The 12222-nt window shown below is 41.5% G+C and overlaps 1 protein-coding gene across 1 annotated transcript in view; it reads right to left on the bottom strand.

Annotated features, from left to right (window-relative positions):
- The window catches only part of SH2B3 (SH2B adaptor protein 3), a 503879-nt gene that overhangs the window by 386260 nt on the left and 105397 nt on the right, over positions 1–12222 (bottom strand). Inside the window, exon 3 of the mRNA XM_085636309.1 lies at positions 8094–8896. Within this exon, the coding sequence (XP_085492435.1) occupies positions 8094–8870 (777 nt within the window). The 5' untranslated portion in view covers positions 8871–8896. The remainder of the gene's footprint in view (positions 1–8093; positions 8897–12222) is intronic.

The raw sequence follows: 12222 nt of genomic DNA, 5'->3' as shown, positions 1-12222 counted from the left end.
GAGCAACAGTAATGACTTGGTACATAAGGAAGTGCGTTTCATTTTGTGTTATATAGGTTAATGCCATATATATGTGAATGAGACAGTGTAATCAAAGTTTGCTTCTTCCATTTATGAAATTGCAAGTGTTTTTAATGAAATTGAAATTGCATTTCTGAATTTTTTATGCCTTGCGAATGTCTCCATGCCCTGAGAGGGAAAAAAGAAAGATGGAAGAAAGGCTCGAGTCCGTGGTGGTAGCGGCTGTAGTTTGTTTTACTGCTCTAAGAATCTTGAATGTTTCCATGTGATTTACAAAACAGATTACACAATCCTATATCTGACACATAAATCAAAAATAACCAAATACTTTCTGGGCAAGTTAACTGCTAAATTAGTAGAAGTTAATAATCCTTCAAAGTGGTGAGGCATAATATATTACCAGAATGACCACATGCAAGCAAAGTGAACACTCAGATGTGCGGGTAGGGGAGGACGAAGTGAATTTTAGAGTGCGCACAATATCTTCTAATACTTACACTGTGTGTCAATCAAGACGTGATCCGCCAAGGTTTTAGGTATACATCTTGAGAAAAACAGTAGCAAAACAGTGCATTTTCAGCACAATTTCCCTAAACAAGGTCTAAAAAGCCAGTTTAGAAAATGCAGTTTCACATTGCCCTATGCTTCTACATTTAAATTTTCCATTCTTACAGTTATATTTTCAATATGTATTGATAACTGGTAATTTCCTTGGAAGGGAAAGAATGGAAAAGTAAAAGGTACATTTCACAAACTAAGGCTGTATAACAGGGCAAAACGGATTTTACAGACATTCAGTAGTCATTGTTTTTACAGAGACTTTATGGTACTGTGAAAGAGACTAGCTACACTAACCATACATCTAAAGGTTTCAGACAATGGTAAGGATTGGGGCTTAAATATTCCTTTTTGAATAAATATGTGCCAATACAAATCATTCTGCCCCGAAACATCACCTTGTAATGACCCCAAAGAAATGTTGATCATTTTTATTTTTTTTAAAATCAACCGTTGTATCCTAAAAACAAAAAAACCCATATTTCTGCACATCAATTTATGATTTTAACCAGTTACTCACATGTACTACTTACTGCCAAATATGGATAGAATCCGTTTTGCATGCTCATGTAACACAATTACATGCAATAAATGTCCATGATATGTCTAACTACTACTGTTCGACTCGGGCCTGGAGCAGCGGATAACAACATTTGAGAGGGCCTCCCTGCAAAGTACATAGGGGGGGGCCCAAGCTCCAGACCCAGTCAAGAGCCCGCCGTCCACACACAGTGCCAGAGGGGGCCCCTGAAGCTTGGGGCCCCACGCACTGTGGGGGCTATTGTAATGTCACTGGCCAAGAGTACACTAAAGGCAGATATCCTCAAACCATGGATGTCAACCAAAGGCCGGGAGTTACCACCATTATGCCAGTGTCCTCATTATTCCAGGGGTGGGCAGGTAATGCCATTTTAACTGGACGTATCCCCACAAATGATTTAACCCTCCATAGGGACAAACACGCAGACTAAGGTGGTCTTAAAAATTAATTATGGGCACTGGTACCACTAGCACGGTTAACAAGCATTGCCTTTCAAATCAGCAACCTTGTCTCAGCTCTACAAATGAAATATGTAGGCAAAAGAGGTGTGAGAGAGATGATTGCATGGGGGAGGAGAAGGATATAAACAAGTAATCATCATACCTGCCACCTTGAACAATCTGTGTGAGAAGGGGTGGGGCCCAGGAGGGTGCAGAGCCTCATGCCAAGAAGTACCTTGGGGGGGGGGGGGGGGGGGGGGGCAGTTCAAAGCCTCCGAAAAATGAGCTGTAAATCCACCACTTACAGTGGTTTTCAGCTTGTTTTCCCTGCCACCCTGTGATATCGGCTCCTCACTGGGAAACCATGTGATGGGAGTAAACATTCAACATTTGATCATTTACTTCAGTGCACATTCTCATTATTTCCACTAACTTTTAATAAGGTCTGCATTATCTTTTGCAGATTGTCCCGAAAGGCCGAGGAAAAATATTCTTACTACATATATTCTTAGCAAAGTGTGCTATTTATGTGTTTAAACAATTATAAATCACACATGCACCAAACCATACACGCACACAATATGCTTAAATGTGATTGTGCTAAATTTTAAAGTGAAATGCGCAGAAGAGATAGATGTACGTTTGTGTTTAAAGTGCATGCATGTATGAAGAGCTGGGCATTGGTGGGCCAGGCCTTTCCCAGAAGTGGGTCATGTAGGCATGATGGCAGCTTCGCACCCATTAGACGCCTCTTTGTTCTGTTACAAATCACACAATGCAGGCAGCAGACCAGATGCTCAGCAAAGTGTATTAGCCAGGTTAACACTGTAGTTAGTACCTTGCCGATCTCAGATGGCAAGCAGTCGACCACAGATAGACTCTCGCTCTAGGATACAGAGGTGACCAGCTGCAGTTTTAACCCAATCGAGGGAAAACCGTTTCAGATCTTATTTATATATTTTTTTTATAAGCAGTTTCATATATAGCGCAAACCAGGCCCTTCACCAGGTCAGCAGAGCACTTAATACAAGTTAATTACAAGAAGAATTAACAGACTGTCCAATTTACATCTCATTTTCTGGGACCCCCACAATAGTCCTTCTAAATAACAGCTGGAGTGAGTCAGATCATGGCTGGAAGTGTCAATAGAAAAGTAGGAATTTACGCCTTCTTGAAAATGGGATAAATTAGTTGGTTCTTAATGCAGGTAAGGTGGCTTTCCATATTGTGGGACGTTCCCAGAGAAACATCTGTTCAGTGTTCAGGGTACTTTTTGTAGAACAGCGGAAGAGAGTTCACACTTGGCAGGCTGTGGGATCCTTTTGCAATAACGAGAATGAGTGCCATATAGCTCGGTGTTAGTCCATATTGAACTTTGTGTACAACCCAAGTGTTCTATAATGGCCTTCTGGCCTCCACAAAGAGCCTAGAGTTTGATCATAATGGGAGTGATGTTGTCATATGTTTTTAGAACCAAACACTTGCCGAGCTGCAGCAGTGAGGGCTGCTCTGAGCAGAGCTAGGTGGAGTCTGGGTATCCCAGTCAGTTTCCATAGTTGAATCTGGAGAGTAACTACACTATTGTTTTAAGCTTTTCAGTTAGAATAACAGATCTGATTTTCCGGAGGAGCTCGATTTCTCGTTGGGTGCCTCTTGCAAAGGCATGGATTTGTACATACAGATTCAGGTTAACTGGGGTGAAGACAGATTCGGGTGGTTTTCTGGGGTGAAAATTAAACCCAGTAATTTTGCATCTTCAACAATGGCTGGTTTACATTTGAGAAGGTTTCGCTTCCAGTCTCTTTTACCGCTTGCTCTCACAGTTACGGCAGTGGGCCCAGCTCTCCTCAGCACATTTCTGCACATGGTTCAGCTCTGGGCGAGGGCAGGTGCTGTCACACCCTGTGATCCTACTTCCATCCCTACAATTAATGCATTCAATACTGAGGCATATGCATTCAACGCTATATCCTGATGCCCTTCTGTACAAGGTTTGTGCATCCATGGATAGTGGTGATTGGGAAAGTGGGAGTCATGTTGGGAGGATTTACAAATATCAGCGACTCACTGCACTAACCACCACCAGATCAGGTAAGTCACAATTCAAACTTTGTGCACGGATGGCCTAAGAAATCGGAAACCCGTGTGCTGGTTAATTGTCATGTCAGGTACTGAGCAACTTATGGCAAGTCAGTATAGTTTAGGCACTATGTAGGCTAGTGTTAGCAGCCTGCTGCGCCATACCACTAAATAATTCCGCAAATAGTAGCTCTGTCTGGCCACTCAATACAATTCTGTGGCAAGGTTTTGATCGGTCACTGGCAATGTCCTTGCCCGAGTAGTGTGGATGCGGAGGTGCAGGCATAGCAGGACAGGTAGCAGAGGGTGCCAGGGGCGCACTTCATGCGCTTATTTATGCCAATCGTAGCATCGTCAGACACTTACAAACTGTCTAAAGATACAGTGGATGGAGCAAGCACTGGTTTTGCAACAACGGAGCTGTCAGGCTGGTTTATGCATAAAGTGATGTGGAAGCCCAGGTCGGACTTTCAATGATGAACCTGAACCACTGATGCAACTTACCAGCAATATTACATTCAAGACACTTACAACTAACTCATGCAAACCTATCCTGCTCATCACCCACCTACACAGCATAGAATAGCCCTTTCGGATCACAGAAAGCTATTCTGTTCTAAAACAAGTAGGAAGGAAAGCTTGCTCTCAAGAAACATGCTTCTAGTTAACTGAATCTTAGTGCAACCACATATTCTATGGAGACTTGCAGTTGCTTAATTTATCTGCTGTATCATGTTATGAACCAAAGAGTACCGGGGGGAAAAAATAAGTGCTGGTGGTGATCACAAGGCAATCACTGGCACACATTAAGAACAGTGTAAATCTAGGCAGACCTGTGAAAATGTGCTCAATACTCGTCTCTGTAGAAATGGGTGGAATAGATAACTATTCCTGGAGATAAGCCTCTCAGGCACTTTCATGCAAGCACAACAGTTATGCATCCTCAGTGGTTCCAGTGAAATATTTACAGTAACTATTTTCCCCATCCATGACTGGCCCTTAGGGTTGCTTTACACAGCTAATTAATGAATGTTAATGTTGAAACAAGCATAACACGCCATGTCCACAAATCCTTTTTTGTACCTTCACTGACTAGTCCAGGTAAGAATTAACAGCAGTTCAGGTTTCATGGCTTGCAGACACGGGGTCCATTCACTGGGTAAAAAGATGCATGTGCAGAAAGCTCACAAGTGATACATATGGCGTAAGAAATTAGAATAGATCTCTTTTTTTTTTTTTAATGGCACTTCAATGAACAATTACAGGTATCGTTTTTAATTTTTAAGGGGCGGGGGTTAACCTAATTGCAGCACTGGAATCAACAGTACTATTGTAGTGTAGTTCCTATATCCCGGATAGGCTCTGCGCATTGGAATAATATACACTATAGTTTTGACATAGGACTGAGGTCAGTATGTCTCTATTGAGTACATTAAACTTAATTACTTGTGTGTGCCAGCTAACTCAGAGGTCACTAGAAACTTCTTGAATATACAAGAAGGGATTAGTTTCTGACAACCGCATAAACATGACAACTTTGTTTCCCTTAGAGTCAGAACAATCTCAGAATCGTGGAAACAATAGATAACAGTTTCACTCAGTCAATCATGAATGCTTCGTTTCTACAGAGTTGCACAGAAATAGAGAGATGGGCGTTTCAATAAAAAGGGGTTTATTGAACAGTCTTATTTCTCATGCAAGAGATATGAACTGCTACAATCGAAGGGCAGGATGCGAAGTACAATACGTAAAGGGTTAGCAGTAAGATAAAATAATACTGCAATAGCATGGTTAGTAGCTATGACGTATATGAATAAGATACATACATAAATAACACAGGCTAAAATGTGAATACTCATCTGATGCTTCTAAATAGTTCTACCCCAGTGTACCTAACCTAAGTGTCGTACGAGGTAAGAAGTAGGTGCTGTTTTCTAAAGTATAGCTAGCTATAGTTTTAGTTTTACCAAGAGTTGACAGAAGTTTCTCTAAGTTCTAGTCTGCTCCATACCTTAGAATGTGTGAGGTTGGAATCTCTTTCCGGGACTCGATATCTAATTCCCCGCAAGGGGAGTCAGAAACACTGGAGCTGGATTCTCTGCTAGGAGGATGACAGCGTCTGGTCAGTGCATCAGGCGGGAACTCTATCTCCTTCCGAACTTGTCATGGCGAACCGCAAGTAGGCAGTCGAACTGGACCGTACTGGAACCGTGGTTTGCCAGGGCAAGTGCAGGTATATTTATACCTTGAAGGTGTTTAGGAATGCCTGTATTGACGTAAAAGTTGGGCATCGGAATGTCATGAATGAACCCCTAGGGAATAGATGTTCATGCATAATAAATGAGTTCTTGGAGAAATCAATATCCAAGCAAGGGAAATTCCTAAAGGCTTGAGAGTCTGGTTTTCCAAGAACTCGTGACGTGGATTGACGGATGTAGGAGACCATGCCTGTATTTGGTTAGCATGGACAATGCCTAGATAAGGGCTGGATTTTCTATGCCTAAATAAGGGCAATATGAATTGTACCTATATAAAGGCATAATTCAGGAAACCTATATACGGAATCTAAATCTACACACAACAATATCTACTGAATATATATTCACAAGTCGGCTGACTTTAGTCTCTCCTTAGCTAGCCTTAGACCCAGTGGAAAAGGTTTCACTTGTTCTAAGTCTTTTTCAGGGTTTGTCAGAGGGGTGGAATCTGCTTCAGATAGGCCTACAAAATCAAGGCTACGAGTAATGGAAAAGGCAGCAATCAGACAACCTTTAGAGGTCAAGGAGAGCGGTGTGTTATCTGCATACTGGTGGAGCATTTTCTTGCCAGTCACCAGGAAGCATTCCTCTCTGGAGGTGTTCATCTGGACTAGCCAGTATCAACTCACTGGGTGGAGGTGGTGGCTGGGGGGAGGGGGTGCCAATCACTGCACGATATAGGAGTCTGAACCCATTTAGATGGAGAGGATGCTGAGCAGGGCTAGACAGTATGCCATCTCAAATGCTGCACAGACGTCGAAAAGAACTAAAAGACCAGAGTCACCTTGGCCAGTCATGAGTAGGGAGTCAACCACCATCTGTAGGGTTACTGTTTCGGTATTGTGCTGTTACCAGAATCCCGATAGGTTCTATCAGTGGTGAACTCTACCCTGCCCTTCCTCTAGGAGCTTCAAGATTCCATCATCCTCTGGTCAGGTCAAGGAGTAGCACGTTTCTCCCTACCTGTTCTCAGGATGTAGCGCATTTTGGTCAGGCTTGAGTTGTTGAGAATGAAAGGAGTAAAATACTAAATCTGTCTTCTACTACCCAACTTCAGACTCACGGACCGATGTATTTGATAAAATTTGGCGCTACTTTTTTTCCCTTTTCTTTTCACACCTATGAATCATAATCCTCTAAGGTTTCCAAGAAAAACTCACAAAATATTGGAGAGTGCATTAGAAACCTTGACTGCAGAAGTAGGTCTGCTTAGCCTTTTTTGCTTTAGGTCATAATTCCCATTATGTGCATTGGCACACTGAGCGTGCTTCACTTTTTGTGAGAGGTTGTGGTACTTTTTATTGGCCCAGAAGCAAGGTGCTTAACATGTACTGCTTTTCTGGTGGCGGTCAATAAACAAATGCACTCTTCAATCCCTAAAGTTTGAAACCATCTTTTCTAGGATCAAGAAGAGAGTTTGACAACCCTTGAGCAACAGGAAAAGATTCTAGACCACAGACAACTCAGGTAGTTATAACAGCGGCGAATATCTGAAATCAATTTGAGACATCAAACCATAAATAAAATCACTATAAAACCCACTTTATAAAACATTAAAGCTGATACTGCATTATTTGGAGAAATATGAGGAATATTTTAGACAGACTATTTACAGGGCAAATCTACAGCACACAAGAAAAAAATATACAGATTCGGTGGATACGTTTGTAAGTAAATGACAGGATTGCGCAATGGTGTTTGACATCAATGCAGACATTGTGTGCATGGTTAAAAAGCAGTTTGCATACTGACCTACCAACTGAAATAACACAAAAACACTACATTTTCTCATGCATAACAGCCATTCCTACTGCTAGTTCCACAGTTGTATCTGATGCATTTTTAAATTCCGATATTAACTTCCAGCCCAACACAGACAAGGGTAAGCTGTATAATGTATCTACTATGAGTTCTGCAAAGAAAGACTTACTTTTTTAATATCATAAGAATCCATTTACCACTACCCCTATATTCTGTTACCATGTCTACTAAAGAAACATGTACACTATTCTTGTAGTATTCAAGCAATTGAAGCACTGAATGATAAAATGTCAACCATATCACTCTTCCCCTCTTGAAATGCAAGACTTTAATATCAATACAAATAATAATTGAACAATTTTCCATAACATGTTACAATGTGACCCAGTCTTAGAAAAACAAGTACAGTAAAACAGTAGTATGAACGACACTTACCTTTGGAGGATCGAACAGCTCCAATATGTACTCTTCGCTGTCTGAAGTCCCTACTTTCCGCAAAACCAACCGACATCTTTGTAGGGTAGCCCCATTGTCCATGCTTGCCTCATCTACCATCCCATATTTTAAATATCCTTCCCTCCGGACTTCATAAGCATGATCTCGCAAAAGTGTCCATGGCAAAACCCTTTTGGCTAGCCCCTGCCACGAAGTTGGTTCATCTACTTCTGCCTCGTTGTTCTCAGCATGGCTAGAGTCTGAACTTTTCCTGCGAAAAAAGTTCCTAAAACTCTGCCGCAAACAGCTGAAGCGCGACTGCTGTCTCCCTGGGACTGGAGAAGAGACTGTAGGAAGCTCATCAGAACGACAGCGTTTGGGTGAGCGGCGGCCACCAATGTCACATGGTATCAGTTCCGAATGGTCAGCATGGACTGTCAACTCAACCTCTGCCTTGGCCGCAACCGTCCCTGTAGACTCCTCTGGGGCCTTTCTGCCAGTTTCTCTGTAATCTTGTACTTTACTGAAAGGAAAGAATCGCCACTTGTCCATGGCACATCCCTCTTTTACCTCGTTTTTGAAGTACTGCTGGAAGAGGTCTGTGAATTGCTCCGAGACATTCTCGGCAGCCAGGATGTCATGGTGGGGGTTTTCTTTGGCAAACAGCCAGTACTGCTTTGCAAGCTCTTTGGCTGTTGTGATGGCATGCCGCTCACAGAATTCATTCCAACCCTGAGGAAGCGGGGACGTCTCTTGTGAAATAGTGTCTCCATTCATTGCAGTGACAGGAACATTCGCAGATGCTAAAATAAAGAAGAATCAATCATGAATGAAGGCTCTGCCCATTCTTGTCACCTTTACTAACAACCTAAGCAGTTATAGAAGGAATTGTTTACCATTAATATCATTTCCTTCTTGAGACATTACTGTGATCTACTGTTGAAGAACAAACCTTATTGTAAATACTTTTCCATCAGTTTCCACACCCACAATCCCTGTAATTCTAAGCATATTATTACTGTTTAATGAATATGCATTGTTGTATCATGAGCCATTTCCGCAATCGGGGAGGGATTTTCCATTCAAGAACCCTGAAAGGGGCATTCCCTCTACAGAGCACTTCAATGCCGCCTTCTGGGTGCGAATTCCCACGTGCTATCCAGGCTTGATTAGTCAAACGGTGTCTACCACACTCTCATAAATACTTGAAACAGCAACAAAGTGCGGTAGCAAAACCTGCCGACCCTACACTGGCTGCAAGTCTATGAAAGAGGAAATTTCAACACACTGAGATTTGTCGAGGTCCTGAAAGCATGGGTCGATTCCATTTGGCACTGAATGAATGGAAACCATATCAACTGAACGCTCTACTCAACTTTACTCACTGTTAGTCCTAAAATTGGAAAACAAAATATAAAATCTTATTTATACGTTAGATCTTTTTCGTACTGGTGAAAGAAGTTTGGCATTCTGATTACGACACATTTAACATCTTATACCAATAAAGGAAAGTAGTATTGCAGCATTACTTAAATCTAGCTAGCCTGCATGTTTTTTCCATTCACAGTGCTGTATAAAACCAGCTGTATGTGTGGAATCCTCTAAGCACAAATACCGAAAACTGGCACAAAAATGTAATTACCGCTCATTATTTCCCATTTATGTGTAGAAAAAGTTAAATCTAAGAAAATACCTCACATTCCAACTGAGGTACTATAACAACAACATTGAGGTAGTACCATGAATCTAAAAACAAACTCTAGCATTCATTCATTATACTCTTAAACAAGGTCTGACAATGCCAATAGGTCCGGCTCTGAAGGAATGTTGTATGGTAATGTGAAAAGTGCTACGCAAACAAATGATGGACAGAATGCTGAATAAATCATACATTCACCCCCAGTCAAGAGATCTGGATTTAATCCATCGTTCTTTTGCTCACCATGCCACCCCAATGTGCACCCAGCCAATGATTTGCATACGGCTTGGTCTGAACTGGGGTGGCGAGGTGAGCTAAAAAACGGTGATGGATTCAACCCGGATCTGTGACTGGGGGTAAGTGTCTGAAAAGTTTCAGCGCTCCATCCATCATCTCCTTGTGTTTTGTTCGCCCTAGGTTGGCAGGATATGCCCAGACTCACTTTACCACTGGATTCATGCTAACCTGGCTGATGAGGGGTGTTACCACGAAACCGGGCCCAGGATGCTGGTTTGCGGTCGAGGGAAGACCTGGCTTGCCAGTTCGGGCTGGACTGTTCCCATAAGGCACAGGGTCAAGACTGATTTGCATATGGCTGGGTCTGAACTGGGGTGGCGAAGTGAGCCAAAGCCCCTCTCTAGTGATGCTCATATCATTGTCTGGCGACAGCTCAGCTACCAAACCAGACCATAAAAAGCGAAGAGAAGTTTAAAGGCCCATTATACTTTTTTGCCCTGCTAGCAAGTCATAATTTATGCCTTAAATTGCAAGGAAAAATTAGACGGATTGGTTTTGGTTCCAGAAGCTACACAAGAAAACAATCCCATGTTTAGGCTTTTACTCTTACTTGTCAAAGGCCTACGGCATAAAACTCTTAACCATTTCTTAAGTTCACATGACCAAGATCTGGAGAAGTTACATTTGGCTTGTCCTCAACACTACCAAACAGAGACTATAATAGTACTCAGAAATACAGGGCCCTCCGTGTGTGACGCTTTTCCGTTTTTAGCTTGGGCACATTTGGCTTCACCTATAGAATTCTACAGTATGCGGACCTACCATGCATATTCCAAGCGTGAGCAATTTTGGTGTGTTTATTAGAGTTTGGAACTCAATTATTACCCGTCAAAAACTGAACATTTGTACAACAAAAAGGGCCTTTAAATCCTCAATCATATGAAGGTGTATGTTTGTAATAGCCGCATGTTAACTTGTCAAAGGTAACCATCGTCGCAATGCAGGACATAAAAAGCTGCTGAAAGAAGAACAAAGTGTGGTTGATGTCACTCTGAACACTAACCACTGATGCAACTTACCAGAAATATTAAATTCAAGACACCATACAACCAACTCATGCAGACCTATCATGCTCAGCACCCACCTACACAGCATAGAATACCCCTTTCCTGTCAGAGAAAGCTATTTCGTTTCAAGAGAAGTAGGAGGGAAAAGCTTGTAGATCGTGCAACATGCATTGCAACAATTCTCATGTATTGGAGCAAATCATACGGACCCATTCATAAAACATACTGCCATCATAAGTTCTATTTATGATGGGAAAAAGTTGCATTTAGGGTCAAAATATTAATTTAGGCAAATAGAACAAGGAATGATCCAATCCTAAATACCACATGTGCCTGAAAAAGTCTGCAATCATAAATTGACGGTTAGCCTAGGAACATGGGCGTTTCCAAAGAAGTGGTTATTAAAAATAGGTTAAGACCTGCTGAGTTCAAACCTATGCACCTATATATTCCCAAAGAGTTTTACACCATTTGAACACTTCCCCCAATCGTAAAAATAAATGTAGCAGTAAAAGTGAAAATCAACAGTGGGATTTCTCCTCATGGAAAAATCTCAATGTGGATAAAAGAAGAATACAAGCTAAAATTGTGGTATATAGTTTGAGGTTTTAGTTCCCAAATATGCATAAATCAATGTAAATAGACTAGGATACATCGATGTATGATTATTTTTTCTGCTATTTAGGTCCCCTAGCTGCACGCAATTAATTTGAGAAGAAACAATATGAAAAGCAAATCTGTATCGGTTCTCAGAAGACTACAATATTTGGCATTTCCTACAGCCTTAACTAACCTAGGAAACAACTGATCACTTAAAGAGCTTTACATTGAAATAGGTTAGCCGGGTATGTGGATTTTGGTTGAGATCACATTGCAGGGTCTTGTAAATATGTCGATAGGCAATGATGGACAACATAAGAGAGTTTTACCTTTGACCTATTTACACTATGTTTATTAAAACACTGAGATGTAATTATTTTACCTGCAATTACACTTTATAAAGAGAGCCAATGCCTTGATTAGAACCCAGGTCTTCAAGTAAGTAACTTAAGCACTGGAAGGTATCTTTACCTGCTAACATCGACCACAAGAAACTGCAGAAGAAGGGTTCTAGAAACAACCTGCA

This window comes from Triturus cristatus, chromosome 11 (genome assembly GCF_964204655.1).
Source record: "Triturus cristatus chromosome 11, aTriCri1.1, whole genome shotgun sequence".
Lineage (NCBI taxonomy): Eukaryota > Metazoa > Chordata > Amphibia > Caudata > Salamandridae > Triturus > Triturus cristatus.
Note: the sequence above shows the minus strand (reverse complement) of the source record. Positions and strands in the feature narration are given on the sequence as shown.